Source organism: Callorhinchus milii, unplaced genomic scaffold (genome assembly GCF_018977255.1).
Source record: "Callorhinchus milii isolate IMCB2004 unplaced genomic scaffold, IMCB_Cmil_1.0 Scaffold1, whole genome shotgun sequence".
In the NCBI taxonomy this organism is placed as follows: domain Eukaryota; kingdom Metazoa; phylum Chordata; class Chondrichthyes; order Chimaeriformes; family Callorhinchidae; genus Callorhinchus; species Callorhinchus milii.
In genome coordinates this window covers 90,369,014-90,396,645 of record NW_024704742.1, presented here as the reverse complement: position 1 = coordinate 90,396,645, position 27,632 = coordinate 90,369,014, and the positions used below count along the sequence as shown (strand labels likewise).

The window sequence follows — 27,632 nt, the reverse complement described above, 5'->3', positions numbered from 1 at the left end:
CTGAGCTTCGCCCAAACACCCCCTTAGTATTGCAGTAAGTTGTGTTCATTGATAGTCAGAGGATGTATCCCCTGAATTTTGCCCTCTGCTCCATCGCTTCCTCGCAGCTAAGGCCAGGAACTCTGCAGCCAGAGGGGAAATAAAACTTGCATCTCACCTCCCTCCAGAGTACTATATAGTTATTTTATTGGTATTCCATGTATGTAATACTGTGTGTTGAAAGGACCATATACCAAAAGTACTGCAAACAGCTCATATATATTTAAAGGTACATTTCTTAGTTAAGATCTCAAAATCAACTTGAATATCACTTTCAAGTTAGGGTTGTCTACAGCATAATGTAAAGTGTTTTTGAGTGTCCACACAGTATGAAAGTAACAGCTGATCCAACTCTGGAAAAGTTCAAGCAAATTTAGTAATGTAGCTTTTTTTTATGGGTTTTCTACCTTTTACTCCATCCATCGGATGAGATGTTAACCCAAATCCTGTCTGCTTGTTCAAGGCATGACTCCAAATGACAAGACAGTTTCTCCCAATGCCCTGGCCAACAATCTTCCAGATGTATTTGCCGTGATTTTCACGTGGGTGATTGTTGTATGGAAATTGACTGCTGCGCTTGCCTTCACATTTGCCTACAAACACACAGTCACTACACTTTACAGTAAATTCTGCAAAACGCTTTTCAATGTGAAAGATGCTATCCCAAATGCTGGGATTATTTGTGTTATTAATATTAGCATGTGTGGTAGTTGAGACGCCTTAGAACGTCCTCCCGACGTGAAAGGCGCTTTTCAAAAGAAATTTTGTTGTTGTTGCTGTAGTTAGAGGCAGTTATTCTGTGCAGAACTCCTGAAATTGAGGAGAGCGGGTTCCATTCTCATGACCTGGAAAGGAAGATCATCTTCCCATTCAAAAAGGCACAGGATGTGATCTGCACTGAGGCACTGTGAGAGCTGTTCACAAAGCGGCCACACCCAATGTAAAATGCAGTAAGCAGTGGAAGGAGAGAAACCCTATTTTTTATAAGCTACAATTCATAAGGGCTATGATTGCGTGACTGGTCAGTGGGATTTTTTGACCCCATTTGTAAAATTTCAATAGCAGTTGATTGCTACAAGTAGCAGACTAACAACCCTAGACTATTACTATCTACTAGTATTTGGGATCGAGGGGGTCCGAGAGATCCAATCCAATTCAGTAAAAGAAAACCTTGACTTCTGTGAAAAAGCAGTGCTGAGAAACAGCTGGTCCCAATCATTCCTGCAATGCACCAAATGGGTGAAGGACAATTTGGTCCTATAAGTGTGTGATAATGAGTATCTGTGCTCAAGGACCACGGAGAAAAAACTTGGGAGCGTCTTGCACATTCTTGCACTCTGCTTTTGACTGGATAGATTCCCTCAAATACTTGTTAAAATTATGAGTTTATTTTAAAGCTTGCAGAATCTAACTCAGCTGGAGTGAAATATATTTTTGAAATAAAATATTTTATTGCATTGTTGCAAATCTTCATCCTTGCTTTGTTGCAGGTTTAAATAACTGAGGTCTGTCAACATTGATTTTTTCTTTAAAAAAAAGCTCCAATTAGATGCAGGTTGTTCTGCTTCAGTTGGCATTTACTCTGTGATATTTTAGTTGTAAAATGACCTTGTCCATCCCTGCCTGGTATAATCCACTTTACTGCACTTTCCCTCGCATTGCCTCAAATCAATGCAGGTTTCCTGTAGCATGTGCCTGCAGTGATCAGAAAGCCTCAAGAGATTGACCTTCCCTGAATCATGCTTCTTTTGCTGTTTGCAGAGCCTGCTTTATTAGGCAATGCAGTTTCTAAATGTAGTGCAGCACGATTGTAGCTTTTTGAAGTTATTTCTAATCCTGGATTTATCTCCACCATCGCACTCTTTATACTACAGTTCAATGAATTCTTAAGTTTCACCTCTGTGCAGTTCGCAAAGAGATGATCTATTCACCAAGTAGCTTTTCTCTTCCCACGGGGAAGCCATCTACAATGACTTCAGTGCCTTCTATGGGTTTCTTAGCTCAAACCATGACCTACTTAGATGGGGAGGCCTACTATTCAATGGTGTTGTGCACTGAAGAAAAGATTAAACAACAACAACAAGATTCCATTTATAGAGCGCCTTTCACATCGGGAGGACGTCCCAAGGCGCTGTACAGTTGGGTCAGGACCCGAGCAGGGGGGAAATGGTCCGCGTGAGGGGAGGGAAGGGAGGGAGCGAGGAGGGGGTAGAGAATCGAGAGGGGAGCTGAAGGCACAGTCAAAGAGAAAGGTCTTGAGACCGGCCTTGAAGGATGAAAGGGAGGAGGCGGCGAAGGCACTGGGGGATAGAGTTCCAGAGCCTAGGGGCTGAGAGGCTGAAGGCCCGACCACCGATGGTAGGGCGGTTGGGGCGGGGGATGTGGAGCAGACCGGAGCCAGAGGAACGGAGGGTACGGGCAGGTAGGTAGGGGGATAGTAGGTCAGAGAGGTAGGAGGGAGCAAGGCCGTGAATGGCCTTGTAGGTGAGGATGAGGATCTTGAAATCGATCCTCTGGGGGATGGGGAGCCAGTGGAGGCGAGCGAGGGTGGGAGTGATGTGGTCGCGAAGCCTGGTGCGGGACAGTACACGAGCTGCAGAGTTCTGAATGACCTGCAGCTTGTGGAGGGAGTTGCCGGGAAGGCCGGCGAGGAGAGAGTTCCCATAGTCCAGCCTTGAGGTGATAAAGGCATGGACCAGAGTTTCAGCAGCGTGAGGGGTGAGGTAGTGCCGTAGTCTGGCGATATTCCGGAGGTGATGGAAGGCGGTGCCAGTTGTGGCGCGGATATGAGGGAGAAAGGACAGCTCAGGGTCAAACAGAACCCGAGGTTCCTGACTGGCTTTGAGAGGTGGAGAGTGCAGCCTTGGATGCTGATGCTGTCAGCGCCTGAGGTGCGGAGGCGCTGACGTGAGCCAATCAGGAGGTCCTCAGTTTTACGCACGTTAAGCTGAAGAAAGTTGTCTTTCGTCCAGGATTCGATGTCGGACAGGCAGGCTGTCAGGACATCGGTGGTCGTGGAGTTGAGGGTAGAGGAGGAAAGGTAGAGTTGGGTGTCATCTGCATACATGTGGAAGTTAACCCCATGTCTGCGGATGATGTCACCGAGGGGGAGCATATAGAGGGTGAAGAGGAGGGGACCGAGGACAGAGCTTTGAGGGACACCGCACGAGACAGTGCGGGGGCCGGAGGATAAAACATTCGTGGAAACAAAGTGAAGACGGTGGGAGAGGTACGACCTAAACCACTCAAGGACAGGGCCTTGAAGGTTTAGGTGGGAGGACAAGCGGTGGAGGAGGATAGCATGGTCGACCGTATCGAATGCTGACGATAGGTCAAGGAGGATGAGGAGGCAGAGGGAGCCCTGGTCACAGATGGTCAGGATGTCATTGGTGACCTTGACCAGGGCAGTTCTTGTGCTATGGGCAGCACGGAAACCCGACTGAAGGGGTTCGAATAATGAATGGGTGGGGGGGGGGTGCAGGGGCAAAGGGGTAGGACTGGAGAATCTATACCACATTCATGAGTTTAATTACACTGCTGGTTAGTCAATATGATGATTTTTCTAACTACAGATTCCTGAAAAACACTAAAGTTTAATTTAAAAAAAGGCCATTTTCCTTTATTTCGACTTTGCTAGTTTGTAGCTGATGTACTCACAATGTAAATGGCTTCAGCAATTCACAAGCAGAAGTTAGAATTAATTCATCAAATGTTGCAAAATAGACCCCATGATTTAGGTCTTAAAATATAAACTCAATCATCTTCCCATTCCAGAAATGAGACATCTCATTTTTAAAAATAATCTCCCAATTTTTCCCATTCACAACCACAACAAAATTACATTTATATAGCCCCTTTCACGTCGGGAGGACCTGAGCTGGGGGTCAGGGTGAGGGAGGGTGGAGGGCACCTTCATTCCCTTTTGTTACTACATAAGAACTGGTAATTTTAAAAGGGGTTCAGGAGCAGAGAGACCTGGGGCTTCACATGCACAGGTTTTTGAAGGTGGCAGGACAGGTTGATAGAGCTGTTAAAAAAGCATATGGGATCCTTGGCTATATAAATAGAGGCATAGAATACAAAAGCGAGGAAGTTCTGCTAAACCTTTATAAGTGACTAGTTAGGCCTCAGCTGGAATATTATGTCCAATTCTGGGCACCACACTTTAGGAAGGATATCAAGGCCTTAGAGAGGGTGCAGAGGACATTTACCAGGATGGTTCCAGGGATGGGGGATCTTTAGCTATGTGGAGAGACTAGAGATGATGGGATTGTTCTCCTTAGAGCAGAGAAAGTTAAGGGGAGATTTAATAGAGGTGTTCAAAATTATGAGGGGTTTTGATAGAGTCGATAGGGAGAAACTGTTTCCACTGGCAGGTGGATCAGTAACCAGGAGACATAGTGTAAGATAATTAGCAAAAGAACCAGAGAAGAAATGTTTTTACACAGAGAGTTGCTACGGTTTGGAATGCATTGCCTGAAAGGATGGTGGAAACATATTCAATAACAACTTTCAAAGGGGAATTAGATAGGTACTTGAAAAAGAAAAAAATTAAAAGGATATGGGAAAAGAGTAGGGGAGTGGGACTGACTGGGTAGCTCTTCTAAAGAGCCGCCACAGCCACAATGGACCAAATGGCCTCCTTCTGTGCTATAATATTCTATGATTCTATGGTACAGTACTATATTCCCAGGAAGGTCTGGCAGACATCAACAGTATCCTCGAGCATTGCAGATACAGAGCCATCAGATCTGTGAGTCCACCACAGTTACCTCAGATCCAATGTCTCCTCACCAGGCATACACTTAATCCCACTTAATAATAATAATAATCCTTCCATTTGATATTGCGCATTATCAACAACAACAACAACTTGGATTTATATAACACCCTCCACGCCGGATGGCGTCTCAGAGTGCTTTACAGTAGCGGATCCCGGGACCGAGCCAAGGGGAGGGGGAGGAAGGTGACCAAAGGCGTGGTCGAAAAGAAAGGTCACATCGTTGAGACATCTCAAAGCGCTTCACAGAATATATATTGTAAAGTGGAATGACTACATATTTTGTGGGCGAAACCCGACAGCCGATTGGCTCAGCAATGTCCTACAAACAGTCATGGATTGAGGAATTCCCTCACTTGCCTGCTCTTTCCCTATAATCCCTCAATATTTTCACTATTTGGCTTTTTCCCTTTTGAATTATTTTATTGATCCAACCTCTATATTATTTTACACGCTAACACATCTTTGAAGACATTCCTTCTAACCGCTTTTCAATATAGTTTCATTACCTCCCCAGTTATTTTTTGTTTTCAGTAATGAATCTTGATGGCATTAGAGAAACTTGCTTGGGGTTACCATGGCAGAGGATGGTTAGTGAGCTGTCTTCAAGTCCCTAACTGCAATATTATTATTATTATAATATGGTGCAGCACCTATGACAAATCACTGTATCGACTGTAGATAACTTGGTCTCCTCACTCAATCTGATTCTATACTCATGTTGTCAGCATTTCAACTTATATGTGTCAACACTTAAAGCCAATGCAGGGTAAATGGTGGAACAAAAGTTAAAATTGCTTAGTGTTTTGGGGAATTTAATAACAATAATAAATTATTAATAATAATCAATCTTACATTTGATAGAACACCTTTCATGTTGAGAGGATGACTCAAAGTGCATTTACTGTAAAGTGTAGTGACTGTGTATTTTGTAGGTGATCATGGCAATCATTTTATGCACAGTAATGTTCCACAAACAGTCATGAGGTCAATGACAAGGTTTATCTGGTGGATTCTTGCTGTAAATGGATATTGCATGTGTATATTGGGAGTATTCGTGGACTGCACTGGATCAGAATGCTGAAAGCTATATGTGCTGTATTGACCTGCTTTCAACTTTGATATCTTTGTGGGTTTGTGTTGGAAGGAGCACAGACTGTATGTTATGACAGTCAGGATTGAACACTGCAGTTCTAAACATGAGCTTCTTGTGTATGAATCGAGGTCAGACCTGTTGTTAAAGCTTCTTTCTCGCTGATAGCAACATATGGCTCTACCAGTGTAGCCAACATACATGCACTGGCGATAAAGAGTCTGTTCCCTGCTAGTTGAATTATTCAGGAAGACCAGGCCAGTAATTCAAATACAGTTGTTGGATACTAATTAATAAATAAGGAACAATTGACTAGGACCAATGGAAGGAGATCAGGAGGAAGAGAAAGCAGGAACCAGGGAGAACTGAGTAGAGGAGTGTTTAGTGTCACTGTTGGATTGTGTAACTGAAAACCTAAAATAAAAGAGTTGTTTGTTGAGAACGCGACACAATTGCTCCATTGTGATTGGTTTACTTTCTGGATTACATGAAAAGGACTGGAGATATTGTACTTTGCATCCAATTAAGATGGTTTGCCATCTTATAGTCTGCCTCTAATCAATCAATGGGAACAGGAAAGAAAAAGCAATTTGACATTGTACAAAGATGCCTGAAGATTGTGTGTTTGATATCAATGCTGCTGTAAGTGATTCTTCAAGTAAGTTTTAGTTCTGGTCCCCACCTTTTCCAATTGTATATCAAAATAGAATTGGTCTTTCCAATTTCAGTTAAATGTCTATAGAGTTAGCCCCATTAATCCCCAAACAGTAATTACAGCAATCGCTTTCTCGATACATGATGGTATTGAATAAAGCTGTTTGATAATTCAGCTTATAATTCCTGTTGTTAACGCAGTGACAGTACTTTTGTGATTGTGCCATTCTGATTTGTCGGGCTGCAACTGAGATTGGCACACTGTCTTTTTTCATTAGTTTTGGATTATCTATCATTTTAAATCCTCTTCAGGAGACAGTTGCTGTGTGCTGTGGCAGAGGGAGGGATTGCTAGTGAGCGACCGAGTGAGTGCACAATAATTTTCCCACTGCTGCTGTGTACCAGATTGCTGAAACATCTACGCAGCCTGGAAAATGTTTATTTTCCGCTGTGCTCCTCACAACTGTGACTGGATTCTTATGATGATAATAATCCTTACATTTGATATAAAGCCTTCCCATATCATTGGAACGTCTCAAAGTGCTTCACAAGATTAATTAATGTATAGTGACTGTATTTTGCAGGCGGACACAGCAGCCAACTTGCACATATCAGTATCCCGTAAACAGCCTTGAAGTGAATGATCAATTTTAACTGGAAGATTGTTGGCTGGAACCCCAGGAGAAATGCCCTTCTCTTTTCAAGTAATGCCACGCAATTTTTAAAGTCTACGAGAACAGGGAGATGGGTCCTTCCGTCTGAAGGAAGGAACATGTTTCAATCCCTTACATTTGTTTTTGATTTCTGATTTGTCCAGGCCAGCAATGCCCCAAATAAAATTTGGTCATTTATTCCATGGCTTTATGTGGGAAATTGCTGTGTGCAAATTGGCTGCTTTGGTCACCTACAAGATACTTTTCAGTATATCCTCTGGGACACTCGATGACACAAGATGCAAGGATTATTATTATTACGTTTTGGGGACCTATCAAATTTAATACTTAATTTAAATAGAGTTCAGTAAAGGTCAAAAACTAGATTGTACATGTATGCACTTTAAACCTAACTCCTGTACAAGCAGGTAAACATCATTGCTTGGTTAAATTCAGTTAAATTGCTAAGAAGGCGTGATTAGTTATCACTGAAATCAATAACTTTCCATGAAATAATCATGTGATTAAAGCCAAGAAGCTTTCAGCATTTAGTATTCAAGACCTTCTAGATCCACTTGTTGGTTTGCTCGACTTTTTCAATAAAATTCCAATAGAACCAAATTGTTATGCTTTATGATTCTGTTATGGAACTTTTCTCCGCAGAACTTACTACAACAACAAATTTACATTTCACGTCAGGAGGACGTCCCAAAGCGCTGATAATATATAGTATAGTAATAATAATAATAATGCTTCCAGCGCCTTGGGACTTCCCCCTGACGTGAAAGGCACTATACAAATGTAATTTTGTTGTTATTGTTGTCACATTTGATATAGAACATTATCATGTCATTAAGCTCTCTCAAAGCACTTCACAAGTTTTTACTGTAAAGGTCAGTGACTGTATTTGTAGAAAAACAAATACAGTATAAGACATACGTAAGTTCTGTTATTGACAAAGTGATGATCTTTGAATTTAGTTCGAAATCAAAATTCTCCCAATTCAGATCACTTCAAGCTCCAACTCTTGGCCGATTCAGGAAAGGCAGTATCAGGCTTTTGATAACTCGTGTGAGGCTTTTAAAAAAAACTGGGAAATAAACTAGAGAGTCCAAGATTTCAAGCTAAGATTTGCAAGCCTGAGTTCAGATTGATCCCTGAATGCTCATCTGTCTGCCAGCTTCTACAGTTTAAAACACTGGACAAGAAATTCCAAAGGAAGCTAATATTTGTAACCATGGCCAGTCACACTTTCGCTCGCAAAATACAGTCACTCCACTTTACAGTGTATCCTGTGAAGTGTTTTGAGACATCTCGGTGACATGATGAGGCTCTATATCAGATGTAAGGATTATTATAATTATGACCTAAACACAGATGGAATTTTAGAGGGATTAAACTTTAAGGATCCTTCTGTCCACCCCTCCAATATAAGTAACCCGGCATTCATTTTATTTTACCAACAATATTGCACCATTAAAGACTATTATTATTATTGACTATTACAGCGGAACTAGTCTGCAATTCTGTGCATGTAATTGGAGATGCTATTAGACCAGGTCTGCACTGATGTTAGGGATGAGTTTGTTGTGCGAAAGGAAAACAACTTTCCTTGCTGATTCTTCACACCACTCCAACCTCACACATTACCATCTCATTTCCACCTGCCCTTCCTTGCCAAAGCTCTGGAACACATTGTCGCTAACCAGCTTTCCTCTTACCTCTCCCTCCTCAATGCCCTCCAGTCTGGTTTCTACCCTGCCCATAGCACAGAGGTGGTGCTTGTCAAGCTCACAAATGACGTCCTCTCTCTCTCTGACCAGGGCTCTCGACCTTCTGGACCTCTCTGCCACATTTGACCATGCCATCCTGATCCACCGCCTCTTCTCCCTCATACACCTCAGTACAATCCTGGTTTGAGTCCTACCTAACAAATCATCTTCACTTTATCTCTCCAAACGGTTTCTCCTCCTGCCCCTGCCTGGTCACCCAGGGCGCCCCCCTCTTCCTCATATACATGCTTCCTCTTGGTGGTGTCATCCGCAGACACGGGTAAACTTCCACATATATGCAGATAACACACAAATCTACTTCTCCTCCTCCAGCTGCAACTCCAAGTCTGCCAATGTTCTCTTGCCTTGTCTGGCGGACATCAGGGTCTGATGAGTGAAAACTTCCGACAACTAAATGTTGATAAGACAGAAGCCATACTCATTGGCTCCTGTCAATGTCAGCTCTGACCTCTTCAACCTCCCCGGGCTATCCCTCAGATGGTGCGTAACCCTAGGCGTCAGGTTCGATCCACAGCTGTGCTTCCTTCCCACCATCCAGTCACTGACCAGGACCGCCTTTCTCCACCTCCGCCACATTGCCCGCCTCCGAACGTACCTTACCCCAGGCGAAGCCGAAACCCTCATCCAAGCGTTCGTCAGCTCCCGACTCAACTTTTCAAATGTTCTCTTTGCTGGTCTCCCCAGCTCCATTGTACACAGGATCCAGCTGATCCAAAACTACGCCACTCGCATACTCATCCGCACTAAACTCCAGAGTCCCATCACACTAGTTCTAACCAGGCTCCATTGGCTCCCTATCATACCTCTGGCCTGGCTTCCCCCTACCTCTGCAACTTCCTAAATCCCCAACCATCCTGTCCGCTCCTTCTACTCAGTGGGCCTGCTTCACGTTCCCCACCTCGCCCGCCCCACCATTGGCGGGCAGGCCTTCTGTCACTCTACTCACACCCTCTGGAACTCCATTCCGCAGTCCCTCCACCTCGTCCCCTCCCTTGCTTTCTTCAAGACCCATCTGAAGGCCCTCCAACCATGCTTTTGATCACCCTGCTTCCCCACCTGCCCTCCACTCTCCCCAATCCCGACCCCCAGCTCGGGTCCGAAACACTGACCCTCCAGCACCTTGGGATGTTCTCCCAACGTGAAAAGCGCTATACAAATGTAAATTTGTTGTTGTTTTTGTTGATTTTTTTTGAATAACCAAAACAAAGCATAATCATAATAATCCTTGCATTTGATATAGCGTCTTATCACGTCTTCGACACATCTCAAAAGGCTTCACAGAATATTCTGCAAAGTGAATTGACTGTATATTTTGGCACATTATCCACCTCAGGCTGACAGTTTTAGCACATTATCTACCTCACGCTGGCAAGGTTTAGAATTCACCACTATCTCAACAAAACTGCGCAGGTTACTTTGCCAACACATCAACCTCAGAGTCCATGGAGAGTGTCTTTGTGATTACTAATATAATATGGTCTGAAAACAAACATTGTCATTTTAGTGGCATCCTGTTTCTATTGCAGTAACCTTTTGGGCTTTGGAGTCATTTTGATGGCTATTGCAAACGGTTACCAGTCAGGTTTGCTATCTGCAGAGATTTAACATAATAGCAGATATAGGTCTACTGGAGTGTGGTGTAGAGTGTCTGTAAATGTTCTGGTTGAGATGCTGGATGGATTCTAATTTGATAAGATTGATGACAGGTGGTCCATTGACCTTCTCTGAATTGTTATCTTCTTGTATTTATTTTGAAGTCACCACAAACTAGAATACAGTAACTGCAGCATGTCTCTCTCGAGGCAACTTTAAACCCCACGATCTGAATCATGTTGTGTGCAACATTCACTGTACTTCATCCACACTTATTGCATTTGTAAATAAATCCGTATTGCCTTTAATTTCAGATGTAGTTAAATGCATTTACATCCAGAGCTGATAGAGACAATTCCTGCTCTTCACAGATTCCCAGAATATAATTTTTTGTTAGCTTTGTAACTTGATTCTGGATTGTACAAATTGAAATCTCTGGAGACACTTGAGACACTCTGAGTCTATTTTTATTTTGAATTACTGACTGGGAGTGACTGACTGAAACTAACAGGATCTTGCCTCCTGGGCATTGGCTGCATGATTCGAAGTAGAAACTCCATCCCACAGTTCCTTCGCCTTGCTTCCTCCCTTGCCTCCTTCAAAGTCAGTCTCAAGACCCTCCTCTTCGATCATGCCTTGTCGCCCTTCCACCTCTCACCCCTCCCCCATGCTCGGGTCCTGACCTCTGACGTCCAGCACCTTGGGACATCCTCCCGACGTGAAAGGTGCTTTCCAAATGTAATTTTGTTATTGTTGTAGAAAAGACATCCTTTGCAACAGGATGCTTTTTTCTCTAATCTGTGAGTGTCCACAGCAGTTTTTGATTGATTTCCTCCTCCCAGACCTCTGTTCTTTGCTGACCATATACTTTACCAGGGATAAAGAGAGCAAGTAGCAGAGTAGCTCTATGTCCTGAATCAATGCCAACACCAGTTTTTGAGTGTGGCAGCCAAGCAGTAATAGTGCCTCCGGTTCATCCTTTTGCTCCTCCATGAGTAGAAAGAAGCTAACAAATCTGTATCCCTACACTTTATGGTTTGTATTCCAGCCCAGAGTGCTGCCCCTTCCCACAGCGTATCTTTGTGATGTTTGATATAATTTTATATATCTATATATATATGTAACAGTAAAGTTGTGAAACCAGGGATTTTGTGAAATCCATGAAATTTTCAGGAAAAATTGTGAAACCATGAAATTACTGAAATTGGGAGTCAGATATTTTGTGAAAAAGTGATAATTTCATCATATTGATAACCTTGCATTGACACCTGGTAGCATTAACGACATATAAATAACAAATTATGAAAATTAATATTTTATTTATCATAAACTTCATGTGTCATTTCATTCACTGATGAGTCAAATGTTCATTTGAGGCTTCCATGACTCCAGGAGTTACATTTTAGCTTTGCTTTGAAGCATTTACAACAGTTGGTCTGACATTTCTTCTGACCGCAGTTACACTTCGTAAAGCCTTGTCCACCACAAACAGGTTGTGCAATGACAGCTTCACGGAGTGACACTGACTTCTCCTGGTTGACGCAGGTCTCTAATAACAATCGTTATGGGCAGAGGTCAAATAGGTTTCTGGAATAGTGACCCCTCAGGATGTTAGCCTTCAATGCTATCTTGTACTGGTCAGTGTCTAAATCTATATTAATGATAACACCAATGTTCCTGGGACCCCCTCTACCCTTGTCTACTGCTGGGATCACTTTTTCACAAAATCCCTGACTCCTAATTTCAGTGATTTCATGGTTTCACATGATATGACCAGCTACATGAATTCTTTTCACTGTCCTATTCCTTGGGCCTCACCTCTATCTCTTTCTCTTCCACAGCGTGTGAGTGAAAAGGTTGGTGGTGCGGAAGGGACCAAACTCGATGAGGACTTCAAAGAAATGGAGAAAGTAAGTGATGCTCTCATCTTTCTGGCCAATTGATTCCACTCATCTGTAACTAGTTGGTCCTGAACACGCTGGAGTTTAGCAAGCTAAGATCACACAACTTACCTCTACAAACACTAACAAGCTTATTGCTGCTTGTCCAGCTAGGACTACCTTATCTTTCGCCCACAAAATACACATAGTCATGCCAAATTAAATAATGTGAAGCGCATTGTGATCTCTCGGATTATTCTTACGCATTAGGGTCTGAATAATCCATGAAATTCTGCGGACTGCCTGACTAGGGTATTGGGCTACAGAGGGTGCTCCAGAAGAGTGATTCAATTCCATTCTTCCATTGCCACGCTTGTCTCAGTGATGCCAGCTCACCCCCAAATAGATCCCCAAAGAGACTTGTTTACCTACTGCTATGGACAATAATCACTAGTTAGTCGTTAAACATGTGTCAAGTGCAGGTCTGAGTCCTCAGTCGGTGGTTTGCAGGTACCAGGAACTACTCACAAGCCGCATAATAAGCAGCACAACCCAGCACGAAATGGTGAGAGCACTGACACCTTCCTCCTGCATCCAGTCCCTACCCACTGAACGGTGGTCCTCACTCCTCTATCGGGCAGATATATAAGCAATAGAAAGGGTGCAGTTTAGACTTACTAGGATGTTAATCCAGGAATAAACAGTTTGAAGGGAGACTTTAGAAGGTGAGCCTTTTAAAAAAAAATGTAAAAAATAATTCTTGCATTTGATATAGCAATTTATCACATTGTTGAGACGTCTCAAATATCACATATTTATCTAGATCCATGTCATACGCCTCAATTCACGGGATCTACTATAAAGTGGAGCGACTGTGTATTCTGCAGGCGTTGTGGCAGACAATTCTTACAAGCAGCTATTAAATTAATGACCAGCTTAATCTGGGAGAATGTTGACCAGAATTCTGGGAGAAACTCACTTCTCTTTGAATAACAATGTTTCTTTAACATCTACCTCTACGGGTTAACATCTCATCTGAAGAACAGCACCTCCAATAATGGAGGTCCTGTAATGGAGTGTCAGCCTTTACTGTTTGTTCATAGTCCCGACGTGGGACTTGAAACCCACAACTTTCTGACTCAAAGGTGAAAGTGCTACCAACTGAATCAGACTGACACCTTTTTTTCACAGATGCTGAAAAAGTTAAAGCCTTCAAGATTATGATAGGCGTAAATAGTAATAGATTGTTTCTATTACTTAATGAGTAAGTAACAAGAGGACATAAATTTTAGATCACAAAAAGAATTAAAGGGAAATTCAGAAAAAAGTTAGTTTTCAACAATGTATTAATTAATACATCAACAGCCTATTAATAAATGCAAAATCTCTCAAACCATCGTAATCCCTGAGTTAATACAAGTATGAACTACTAATGTACTGCTCACAGCACAAAACTAACTGCTTCAAAAATGTAATTTAATGTAAGTTTTGATGTTGCACCAATGGCTCACCTTCACAAAACATACAAATTAATTTTATAAATAGTTTTACAAAAAGTAAAATCCCTTTTTTAAAAAAGTGGCTATTCTCATTTTCAAATGTTGAAAAATAGAGATGGCTACACTGCATGTAAATATCACATATCTATCTAGATCTTTGTCATACGCCTCAATTCATTCTGCGTTTTGGCATGCGTGGTGGAACCTTTTTTCCTTGACCTTGTCATTCCTTCCTCTATCAGACATACCTCATCCTTGGTAAAATTCCATACTAACACAACCTTTTGCCTGAAGGAATGTTTGCTGCTTTAACTTTTAATCATTTTAGCTCTAAATTTAAGATTATGAACCCTTATTCTGAATTCCTTACTGCAGGGAAAAGCTATTGCCAATCCACTTTGTCAGTTTCATTTTGCTGCTTTTAAAGACCTCAGTCAGATCATCCCACCCTTCAATCTCCTCAGGCTTGAGGAAAAGAAACCAGCCTCTCACTGCAGGTAAAAACCCTTGATCTGAGGTGAATCATTGTTAGACATCCTTCAAGGCCAGTATATTCTTGCTTAAGATGGGGCTCCCAAGACTGAGCATAGGACGCCTGGGAGTAGGCTGCCCAGCTCTGCATAAGTGCTTATTAGTTCCTTGGTTTTATATTCAGACCTTGCGATAATTCGCAGCAACCCATTAGCTGTACTCTTTGCTTTCTGCACCTGCGGACTACCTTCTCAATGATTTATGTGGATTTTTTTTAATGGAAATTTCGACACGAGTTAACAAATCAACATAAAATTTGAGGTTACATATAAGGTGGAATTTTAATATAACTTTACATTACATTTCTAAAGGGCAAAATAGAAATCTCTTCTGATGCATTGTGAAAGTGTTTAATGCTAAGCACCAAAATTAACAGTGACATTTCAGGTCTATCAGTAAATACAGCTGGGATGAATTCAGCTTTTTTAAAAAATTTTAAATGGGATTGAAAAAATAAATCCAGATCAATGCTTTAGGACAGGGTGGTCCAACCGTTTGGCTGTCATGGGCTACATTCCCTATTTGAGAAAGGTCCGCATCCAGCATGAGCCAACTGGTGGCCCGCGGGCCGCATCTGGCCCGAGACCATTTCCAACATTCCAACCTGGTCCGTCCCTCTCTGGTGAACGTTCCCCCCAGGGCAGCAGCAGGAGCCAGCAGTTGGGAGGACGCAGTGCGCTTAGAGCCTTTACTGCAGTCTGTCAAGAATGCAAGCGCGACTCTTACCAACCGTGTCCTTAGCACCCAACCACCAGCTCCTGCTGCTGCAGATAGTGACCCGCACTTGGGAGAGAGGTTGGGACAGAAAGGGATTTAGACAGTTGGAAGAGAGAGGGGTTGGGGAGCAGGGGGAGAGTGTGGGAGCAGACAGAGGGGTGAGAGAGAGGAGGGGTGGAGAGAGGGGGAGAGAGGGGGGAGAGAGGGAGGAGAGGGTGGGGGCATACAGAGGGGCGAGAGGGGTGGGGGAGAGAGAGAGGGGGGGGGAGAGGAGGGGAGAGAAAGAGGGAAGAGAGGGACAGATAGGGGGAGGCGGAAAGACATTCTCTATCCCCCTTCTCTCAGGCACTCTCCCTCTGCTTCTCATTCGCCCTCTCTCTCAATTCTCTCTCTCAATTAATCTCTCTCACTCCCCTTCTCACACACTCTCTCTCTCTCTTCCTTCTCACTCCACCTTCCCACTCTCAATCACTCTCTTTCCTCCTCCGCGCTCTCCCCCTTCTCTCTCCCCCTTCCCTCTCTCTTTCGCCCCTCCTCTCTCCCCCTTCTTTGCCCCACCCTCTCTCTCTTTCTCTCTCGCCTTGACCCCTCTCTCCCCCTTCTCTACCCTTTCTCTCCCCCTCACTCTCCCCCCCTCTCTCCCTCCTCTCTCTCCCTCCCCCTCTCTCCTCCACCTCTCTCTCTCCCTCCCTCTCTCCCCCCCACCCTCTTTCCCCCCCTCTCATTTAAAAAGCAGCTTGATGCAGTATGGGGATAGGGTGTGTAGGGTAGAGTGTTCTGGAGTGATGGGATTGGATGGGCCAAAGTTTGTTCTTCATCAAGACCAATGTTGTGATTGTGTGAATGCCTTGTACAGGAATGGGATTTAGGATCAGGATTAAATGTGCCTTAGATAGAGGTGTGGGAGCAAACCGCCTGTTCCTCTCATTCAGATAACAGTGTGTGGCTTGGGAAGTGGAGAAAGGACCAGTAAGATAAGTGAAGGCATGTCTTATTGTAGCTTTGTGTACTTATTTTTAGGGTGGGGGAGGGGTGAAGGAGGGGAGTTTTTGATTTTTTAAGTATCTTCAGTCAGTCAGTCAGATCGCATGGTGTCCTATGTCATGATATTGTGGTTTGAATTTGTGTTAATTCATACATAACACATCTAGAAGGCTCCAGAGTAATGTCACCGATCTGGGCTCCTTTCTCTTTTTCTCAGGCTGACAGTTGAGGTAAAAAAAACATCTACTCATTGATGTTGAAGGTCTGTTCACATCTATAGTGTTGCAGATTAATGGTCTCTGTGCTCTCTGGAGAAAGGTGAAGATTATGTGGATAGCTCAGTGGTTAGAGCACTCGCCTTGCAAGTGAGAGACCTGGGTTCGATTCCCGGTAGCGTGAAACCTTGGGCAAGTTTCCTTACTCCACAGGCCTGATAATAATCCCTCAAGAAAAAAAATAAAATTGGTCACTTCAAACCACGGCTCTTTGTGGGACACTGCTGTGCGCAATTGGCTACCGTGTTTCGCCCACAAATATATACAGTCAATTCACTTTACAGTATGTTCTGTGAAGCGCTTTGAGACGTCTAGAAGACGTGAAAAGAACTATATCAAATGCAAGAATTATTATTATTATTGTTATTATTATTACTACTACTACTACTACAAGCTGCTTGACAAGTCTTTGGCTTCACCTGCCTCGGTCCCCTCCTCTTCACCCTCTATATGCTCCCCCTCGGTGACATCATCCGCAAACATGGGGTTAACTTCCACATGTATGCGGATGACACCCAACTCTACCTTTCCTCCTCTACTCTCAACTCCACGACCACCGATGTCCTGACAGCCTGCCTGTCCGACATCGAGTCCTGGACGAGAGACAACTTTCTTCAGCTCAACGTGCGAAAAACCGAGGCCCTCCTGATTGGCTCACGTCAGCGCCTCCGCACCTCAGGCGCTGACACCATCAGCATCCAAGGCTGCACTCTCCACCTCTCAAAGCCAGTCAGGAACCTCGGCGTTTTGTTCGACCCTGAGCTGTCCTTTCTCCCTCACATCCGCACCACAACTGGCACCGCCTTCCATCACCTCCGGAATATCGCCAGACTACGGCACTACCTCACCCCTCACGCTGCTGAAACCCTGGTTCACGCCTTTGTCACCTCAAGGCTGGACTATGGGAACTCTCTCCTCGCCGGCCTTCCCGCCACCTCCCTCCACAAGCTGCAGGTCATTCAGAACTCTGCAGCTCGTGTACTGTCCCGCACCAGGCTTCGGGACCACATCACTCCCACCCTCGCTCGCCTCCACTGGCTCCCCATCCCCCAGAGGATTGATTTCAAGATCCTCATCCTCACCTACAAGGCCATTCACGGCCTTGCTCCCTCCTACCTCTCCAACCTACTATCCCCCTACCTACCTGCCCGTACCCTCCGTTCCTCTGGCTCCGGTCTGCTCCACGTCCCCCGCCCCAACCGCCCTACTATCGGTGGTCGGGCCTTCAGCCTCTCAGCCCCAGGCTCTGGAACTCCATCCCCAGTGCCTTCGCCGCTTCCTCCCTTTCCTCCTTCAAGGCCGGTCTCAAAACCTTTCTCTTTGACCGAGCCTTCAGCTCCCCTCTCGACTCTCTTCCTCCTCCTCGCTCCCTCCCTTCCCTCCCCTCACCCTGACCATTTCCCCCCTCCTCTCTCCCTCCCTTTCCATCACCCTGACCATTTCCCCCCTGCTCGGGTCATGACCCAACTGTGCAGCGCCTTGGGACGTCCTCCTGACGTGAAAGGCGCTCTATAAATGGAATCTTGTTGTTGTTGTTGTTGTTCACCTGACAACAGTTGTGGCAGGAAGGAGGCTATACAGTAGTACAGTATACAGTAGTTTAGGAGAGTAGATGCATACAAAGTTGAAATATAAATATTCGGACTATTCATCTTTCCCATTGCTTGTTATTGATATCAGACACGGGAATCTGAATGAATTATAATCCATTTTGAACCCATTTTGTCAACATTGATATACTGCCTCGTCAAAACGTCTCAAAGTGCTTCATGTGTATGTATGTGTTGGATATAGAAGAACCTAGTTTGAAATATAAAACCTTGCCATTATCCTAGTTATGGTTGCCGATGATTACTTTAATAGCAAGTAAAGGATCATACCTTGAAGAGAAACTTAACTCTGAATTCCAACTGAACCTTTTCGCTTCTTTGGTTTTGTTAGAAAAACTGACTAGACTGCCTATCGCAATGTTTTCACGGAGAAGGAATGAGAGTTTAAGCAGTTGTAACAATATCCTTTGTACTGATCTAGACAGCAGTAGTCTATTATTTGGTATGTTGAAATTGTAATTGAAATTGAGGAATTGCAGATGCCTGTGATTATGTCATTATTATGTAGTTAACCAGTGGAAAAAATATATGAACTATGAAAATCCTATGAAATTCATTCACATATACACAGTCACTATACACTACAGTAAATCCTGTGTGGAGCTTTGAGACATTTTGACAACTTCATGAGCTACTATACCAAATGCATAGATGATTATTAATTATTATTTGGAATGCAAGAAGGAAAAAAGGCCATTCTTTCAACCTCTCCAGCTCAGCCCATTGATTGAGGTTTTTTTGTTTATATTATTGTGCTGTAAAGTTACAGTAACAGAAATTACTTATTGTTTGTGAAAATCCATTTGGTGATGGATTCACGAATCACATGTTGTTGAGCACATAACACACACAATCCATGAGCACACTCAACAATAACAAATTACATTTATACAGTACCTTTCACATCAGTAGGATGTCCCAAAGCACTGGACAGTCAAGGGTTTGCACTAAGCTGGGGGTTGGAATCAAGACGGTTGGAGGGATGGGAGTGGGGGTAGATGATCGAAAGCATGTTCAAAGGTTTTGAGATGGGCCTTGAAGGAGGCAAGGGATGAGCGAGGCAAAGGGACTCTGGGATGGAATTCAAGAGGGTGGGGGCTGAAAGGTTGAATGCTCGACCACTGATGGTGGGGCAGGAAGAGCAGGGGACGGAGAGCAAGCTCACCAAGAGGAGGGAATGGGCAGTTTGGTAAGGTTTAGCACAGAGATAAGGAGGGGCAAGACCATGGAGGACTTAAAAATGAAGACAAGGATCTGAAACTCAGTCCTCCAGGGGATGGGGATCCAGTGAAACGGGCGAGCATGTGAGTGATTAGCTCTCAGAGCTTGGTGCCAGAAAGGACATGAGCTGCAGAGTTCTGTATAATCTGCAGTTTGTGGAGGGAAGAGATGAGAAGTCAGTGAGCAGGGAGTTAGCGTAGTCAAGCCGGGATGTGATGAAAACATGAATGAGGGTCTCAGCGGCCTGAAGGGAGAGGCATGGCGGTGGAGGGCAAGGAGTGTGGAGCTGGCAGAAGGCAGGATGGATCTGCCAAATACAAATGATATTTTTTTTTCTTATTTCTTTTCAGAAAGTGGACGTGACCAGCCGAGCAGTGATGGAAATCATGACCAAAACAACAGAGTATCTGCAACCCAACCCAGGTACAATCACAGCGCAGTGTCTGGCATGGATTTATTGGTGTGTTTCACTGCCTGTCAGAAATTGTTTCCCATGAGCTTTTAAAATGAAATCACGCAATATGCATTGCTTTTTTAGGGATTTCTTTCTAACGCTCTCGCAGAATGAGAACAGTGTTAGCTACGTCATGATGAAGTGTTGGCCATCAAATGTAGGCACTGCTGATGCTCAATGGTTTCTAATTTGGATAACATATTCTGGTAGAGAATTGAGAACAATGTTCCAAAAATAGTGCTTTTTTCACAATTTGTCAAAGAGCTAATCTAATGTCCTGACTCTGACTCATAATTCTGTTTTAAAAATGACGATCTGTCAAAAAAACGAAAGCAGGGAGGGTTTTCTTGTTGCTATTGGGGGGCAGTAAGATCATCTGGCAACACAGATAAGATTATCTTCCTGCAAAATATAGAGAGGTGAAACGTCAGCACTGGAAATATAAACCTGCCCCTGAAATTTGTGCTTTTGAAATTTGTGTTTTTTGGGCCTGCACCGATTTTCTTATAGATTTCATTCATACCAATATGACATTAGATAACAACAACAACTTGTGCGACCTGAAGATGGGGAAGGAAGGGGCAAGGATTCTGGAGTTTCGGGGGAATAGTGGCTGAAAGCGTAACCACCCATGGTGAATCGGAGGACACAAGGGACTTGTAGGAGGCCGGAGCCAGTCGAGTGAAGGCAGCGGGTAGTTGGTTGGGGGTAAGCAAGTCTGAGAGGTAGGGAGGTGCCAGGGCATGAAGGGATTTGAAAATGAGTGTGAGGATCTTGAAATCGATCTGTTCGGCAACTGGGAGCCAGTGGCGCCTGGCTAGGACTGGTATGATGAGAGTACGGAGTCCAGCACAGTACAAATGTTCTGCTGTGTCAAAAGCTACATTAAAATCATCCAGGCTTTCCATTTTCGTAATGTATTTTATATTACACTTCAAGGACACAATGCTCAGTGGTAAACTGTTGAATTAGAAAATTGGCCACACTCGTGAGCAGGATTTATATAATTTACTTGTTCCTGCAGCCCTTGTCAGTCATTTGTTCCAATCCACTCATGGAATAATTTTTACATTTGCCTTACTGGGAAATATTTATACCATTGTTCTGGTCTCTGGATAAGCTTAAATACATATTTTGATGCACTCAAGTCGACTTGCTGACTAGCTTATGACTGGTTCAGTGCAGTGGCGACAAACATTCATTTGATGCACCACTCAATGCAAAACTAGGACATAAGACACCAGTGTATCTAAACTAAAATGAATGTGAATTCTGAAGGGTTGGTATTGTGAATGTTTGAGATTAAATAAGAAAGTGCCTTGTTCACTTGACTTTCTCTTGTGATCAAGATAGAACAACTGTTCAATCAATCACTTTCAGAGTCCAGATCTACAGTGTAACATATATAAAATTATTGCTGTGTTTCAAAGTAATTTCAACACAACTTACTTGCGAAATGTAGCCAGGCTACAACAACAGCAACTTGCATTTATATAGTGCCCTTCTCGCCGGGCAGCATTTCGGAACACTTGAAGGCTATGGTATATAATAATAATAAGAAGAAGAATCCTTGCATTTGATATAGCGCTTTTCATGTTTTCTAGACGTCTCAAAGCGCTTCACAGTATATGCTATAAAGCGAATTGACTGTATATTTGTGGATGAAACGCGGCAGCCAATTGCGCACAGACAGTTGTGGATTGAAAATGATCAATTTATTATTGTTTTTTTGTTTTGGATATCTAAAAGCTTAGGGGCTCACTGCATGTAATGTTTACAAAACATTTACAAAACAAACAAATCATCCAGTATGTTCTTTTATTTTGTCTTATAATTGAAGATTGTGCAAAAAAATTGTGGAAAATTCTTAAATTCAATCTTAATTCGGAAGCTGGTTGGTCCGTTTTAGTAACTGTGGAAAAACAACTTCCAAATCTGGAGTGAATTTAAGATTTTTTCCTGATTGTGCGCCATACTAGATTTTAAGACAAAATGGTTATACAACCTAAAACCAGATGGAATTTGAGGCCCAAAAATGATGAATTCAGAGTTTTATTCATTCACCCAGTGGCGCATAATTACACCATGATGTTAGAGTGTTTTCACTGTGGTGATAGTATTATACAAAAGCTTACCCACATAATTTAATATCTCCTGGTCCTTTGATTGAGGACTGTATATATTCCTTCCTCTGGCATCTTAATTTAAAACATTACGCACACATGAACTGACTGAATTTTCTGCATGAGTTATTAGCATGGGGTGTAAACATTCTTAATGTTGACTACCTTGCATACATTAGAGTATTTTTAGAGTAAATTAGTAAGTCTTAAAATGACAGTGACACAGTCTGCAAGCATTATATCCTTTTACACTTCATTCCATTCACTCTAAATCTCAGTCATTTGCAAACTTGAATGCTGGCACATGATGAGAGCTAGTATGATTCATTCTGTTCCAAGTCAAGCCCAGTACATCAGAACTGATTGCGCTGTCTTGTGGAGAAAGTACATCTTGGAATTGGGTTGAAAGATGTGTTCTATTTATGCAGCAATTCAGAGCACCTAGAAATTGCCAAATTGTTGAATTCAGTCTTAACTTTGAAGTTGGTTTTCTGCAGTTCTTAAAGGAACTGATAGAAAAAATGGCTTCGATGTTAAGGCTGTATTTAATAATTTAAGAAAATTTGGGTACTTTCATTTGCTTTGTAAATAGAATAAATCTAGACTCAAGTGGAATTTCTACATGATAATGGAGCCAAATATGTGGTAACCCCAGCAGGGTTCGCAAAGGTTTATAGATGTTGAATGCTGTGAGTAAGTGAGTAAGTGAGTAAGTGAATGTAAAGACAATTACAATTAAAATTAAAATCGACAATTGATGTAAAGACCAAGGCAAAAATAGATTATCATGTTATCAGTTGGTAGCAACCTTATCTCACAGTCAAAGCAATTGCGAGTTCAAGCCCACTTTTGGACTTGAGCTCAGCAGTCCATGTTGGCATACCACTGCAGTACAACAACAACTTGTATTTATATAACGCCCCTCACGCAGATTCGAGTCCCAGAGCACTTGACAGTTACAGAGCACAATGCCGAGCTATAGATGGGGGAGGGGACCGTAGGCACAGTCAAATAGGAAGATCTTCAATTGTGACCTGAAGATGAGGAAGGAGGGGCAAGGCAGAGGGATAGAGAAACAGTGTTCCAGTAATTTGGGGTGTAGTGGCACAGCTACTGATGGTGGACCGGAGGGCGCGAGAGACATGCAGAAGGCCGGAGCCAGTCGAGCGGAGGAGGTGGGTAGTGGGTTGGAGAGGGTAAGCATGTTAGAGAAGTAGGGAGGTGCCAGAGCATGAAGGGATATGAAACAAGTGTGAGGATCTTGAAATTGATCCGTTTGGTGACAGGGAGTCAGTGGAGCTTGGCTAGAACTGGTGTGATGGGGGTAGAAGCTTAGTTCATGTGAATATATGGGCGGCAGAGTTTTGGATCAGTTGGATCCTGTGCATGGTAGAGCTGGGGAGACCGGCAAAGAGGGCATTTGAAAAGTCGAGTCGGGAGGTAACGAATGCATGGACGAGTGTTTCAGCTGCATCTGGGATAAGGTACGGTCGGAGGCGGGCAACGTGATGGAGGTGGCGGAAGTTGGGACCAGGACTGGGGGAAGCGCTATATTCGTGGAGTCCTGTAGCTCAGTGGTTAGAGCACTCGCTTTGCAAGTGAGAGACCTGAGTTCAATTCCAGGCAGAGGGCGAAACCTTGGGCAAGTTTCCTTACTCCACACACCTCTGTTTAGCTAGCAGTAAGGTGGAACCCAGTTGTTAGTCGATTGGCAGATCGCTTTTCCGGGGGTAATAATGTCTTTAAAAGAAATGATAATAATAAATTGGTCGCTTCAATCCATGGCTGTTTGTGGGAAACTGCTATGTGCAATGGCCTGCCATGTTTCGCCCATAAAATAAACTTCACAGCATATTATGTGAAGCGCTTTGAGACATCTCGAAGATGTGATAAGATGCTATATCAAATGCAAGGATTATTATTTACATGTAGAAACCTCTCTCTGATGCAATTTTCTGGCTACTTCTTCTAATTGTCGTTTCAGTTACCCAAATGGTTTTGCTTCTATTACTTTGCTTGGTAAATTATTCCAAGTATTTATTGCACTTTGGAGATGAGAGGTTATTTGCCACTAAATTTCCATTTATCTTCTCTGGTTCCACTTCCTTTAACTTATTTGCAATTAATAGTCTAGGTTCAGCTTATCTTTGTCATTTTAATATTTAGTAAATTTAATAGAGGATGTCTTTTAACAGCCTTCTTTCAACAGTGTCAGTCTTAAATTTATCAAATCTCTGTTCATAGCTCATTGCATTTCCCGGCTACATATCCTTGTATTTTATTAACTTTTTAAATTGCTTCACCACATTGTATGGATGATGAAAGTGACCTGTGAATTTGCGCTGTTATTTCCCCTGGTTATAATTTGAATTCCATTAATTTATTCTTGTGTCCCACATTTTGTTTTCATCCTGTGTGGAAATCTATACACATCATTAGCTTTAGAATGTAATTTACCGCATAGATGCCTAATTTCAAACCAGCTTCAAATCCCTTTGCTAATCCTTGTTTCTTCTGCTCCCTCTATTTTGAGTCACCAACTAATTTGATCTTCTTAGTTTATCTTAGGATTCATCTCTGTTTTAGAAAAGAGCCGAGCCCAACCACTAACTCCAAGCAATATTCCTTGTCCTACTCATACCCAATAAAATTACACTTCAAATAAGCACCCTTTTTGTGAGTAAATGGATGTGCATGACATTAACATGTAGGAACTTCTCTCTGATGCAAAATATATAGTCAATTAACTTTACAGTATATTCTGTGAAGCATTTTAGGACATCTCAATGATGTGATAAGATGCTACAGTAAATGCAAGGATAATTATCAGTTTATTTTCTATTTTGACCATTTAAAAAAATCCAATCCCATTTTAAAAGGTTTTAAAAAATTCTCTGATTTCTGTGGCTTTTAATTTGAACACAATTATTTTGTGTGGAATCTTATACCATATCTGAACTTCCAGCAAGCTTTTGACAAACCACAGCATATCATGGGGAATGTCACTCACACTCTGCTTCATCTTTGAATCCACAAAGTCCAGAAGATTTGTTGGGTGTGACTTCTAAGTCCCTGCTGACTATTTCCTCTTAAACATCTAGGGTGGTCCTACCTGGACAAGCAGTGGGAAGCTTGTCAGACAATTCTTGCAGCGTTAGCTGGTTAAACACCAACAATAATCCTCAACCACACTCTAGGACACCCACCCCACCCCCCACATCCTGCAAGCCTTGGCTCTTGCAACTTGTGTTTAATACTTTTCAGGGTTAGGTAAACAGGATGTGTCCATTTGGGGAGAGAGTGAGCACTCTGTTTCAGGCAGAGGGAAATTTCCATGCATATCTGGAACTCTCAGTAGTTTCTATATTCTTAAGCATGGCAATAAGTTTCTACATAGCTGAAACACCCTGCTGAGCAAATAAAACCCTTACAACGTGAAAAATACTTTTGCCGACTTGACAAATCATGAAATCAAATGAAAGTATTATTATTTGTCTTGTTTGTACTGAGGTTCATTTTGTATTCAGCCTCTAGAGCAAAACTGACCATGATCAACACAATGTCCAAGATTCGAGGACAGGAGAAAGGGCCAGGCTATCCTCAGGCTGAGGGGCTGCTGGGAGAGAGCATGGTGAAATTTGGAAGAGAACTTGGAGAAGAATCAAACTTTGGTGAGTCACTGACTGCGCTAATCGCTTGTGTGCATGTTTGGTGCTTTTATCACAGAAGCCTGTTCTCGACAACCCAGTTTTCTTATTCATCCCTTGCATTTATCATTTACTGTGGTACGATAAATACACTGAATTGTAAATGGTGGATAATGGCAGATCTGTCACTTATACAGTAAAAGTGGGTGAGTTGCACATTTTTATGCATTCGGTAAAGTTTATAATACATTACAAGTTTACGTTTACATAGTTCCTATCACTTCAGGAGGATTTCACAAGGTGCTTGGTCTTGAGTTAGGGTGGGAGCCAAGAAGGGTGAGGAAGGGAAACATGACCGAAAGTGAGCAAAGAGATTTGGATTTTCTTTCAATAGGTGTTATGTTATGTTATATGGTATTAGCTGGAGTTAGATTAAGATCAGCCATGATTGAATGGCGGTCAGGCTCGAAGGGCTGAATGGCCTACTCCTGCTCCTACATGTTATGTTATGTAAGGGACAGAAAATTTATTGGTTGTTATTTTTTGTAATATAATAAATCCTTTTCAATAGCTGTGTTGGACAAAATTAGAGTCCTTAGGAAGCAGTAGCTAAAGAATGGTATGGAGAGAAATGGGCATTTAAAACTAAACTACTGTTGAATGACACTCTTTTTCAGTCATTCTGATCTGAAAATTGGCTTCAAAATTAAGATTTCCTTCAAGAACTGACTCTGAAATGCTAAGAAGATAGCACAAGTCCAGAGCAAAGTGCAATTTCTCCCCTTGATGTCTCTCACCAATATGCTCCAAAAGACATTCAATTTATATCATATAAATTCTAAATGCGGCGTATATAGTGTGACAAGTCAGCAATGCTCAGCTTCACATGCATTGCAAGCAGTAATTGTGCTTCTCTTGCTACTCAGACGGTAAAATAGTGTTCCTGGGGCCCAGTTGATGGGCAGGAGTGAAAATTGACCTTGCATTTCACCAGCTATTACTAGCTAGTCACAGTGCAGCATTGTTGGAGGTTATTGAGATGTCCTTGATAGCTTGAGATCATGGCTCTCTGATTGACGGGAACAAGTCTAATCAAAGAGTAAAATTGAAGACTGGGAGTTGCATGCATACATTGTGGAATTAAAGAGTAAAAACAGAAATACTAGAAATCTACAGCAGGTCAGACTGAAAGCGACTGAAAGCTAACCTTGGATGTTTGACTCCTCATTGTAACTCATAACTGATGATTCCTATTCAAAACATCACCCATTTCGCTTTCAGATACAGATCAACCTGCTGTGGATTTCCTGCATTTTGTTATTTAGTTTATTTCAGAATTTCAACATTCAATTTTTTTTTCTTTTGATTTTCCTTTTTCATTGCAGATCTGGGTCCCTTCTGTGCAAATAAAACATCTTTGAGGTGTCTACCATTCAAAATACAGTTGTTGGCAGGCAGGCATATATCTTTTTTTAAATGCACAAGATATTCTACACAGATTGCAAATACCAACCTTAAAAATAAGAGTTGAAATAAGCTAGTTTCCCGAAGCTAAGCCTGACTTCTTCAGTAGTACCTTTTTTTTCAGAAAAAAACGTCAATTATACAGGAATCAATCTCGTTCCTTTCTTACCATTGCCAGTCGTGCTGTGTCGTCTCACCTGCCTCTTGCTCTGTTTTATGAATTATAAACAAAGCAGCGAGGATGCAAGGGAATACATGGATATGGCCTTGTCAACTGCTAATGCAGGCAGAGATCGGCGGGGGTTACTTTTGCAGAGCTAAGAAAGGAATGCAAAGAATAGCAGTTCTCAGAAACACACACTCAGACAACAGTCAGGGAGAATTGCCAGAGCTTCTCTCACTCGACTCCTTTCAGGAACTCAAGCACTATCAGAGGCCTGGGGGCTGCAGGAGACACATGTCCTGAGGAGACCAAACTGGGGGAAACAGTTACAAGATCCCATTGCAATCAACACAAACACTCCCCATGGAGCGGAGTATAAAACGCTGGCACGGACCGAATGGCCTATTCTTGTGCAGTAATGTAAAGTATTCACCATGAGGACCTGCAAACATGAAACAT

General features: G+C 42.7%; 1 protein-coding gene across 2 annotated transcripts in view; it reads left to right on the top strand.

Moving 5' to 3' along the window:
* Window positions 1-27,632, top strand: part of LOC103178079 (endophilin-A1) — a 121,484-nt gene that overhangs the window by 71,322 nt on the left and 22,530 nt on the right. For both annotated transcript variants that reach the window (XM_007892593.2, XM_007892592.2), the window contains exons 2-4: window positions 12,447-12,515; window positions 19,673-19,745; window positions 25,427-25,570. In XM_007892593.2, the coding sequence (XP_007890784.1) occupies window positions 12,447-12,515; window positions 19,673-19,745; window positions 25,427-25,570 (286 nt within the window). The remainder of the gene's footprint in view (window positions 1-12,446; window positions 12,516-19,672; window positions 19,746-25,426; window positions 25,571-27,632) is intronic.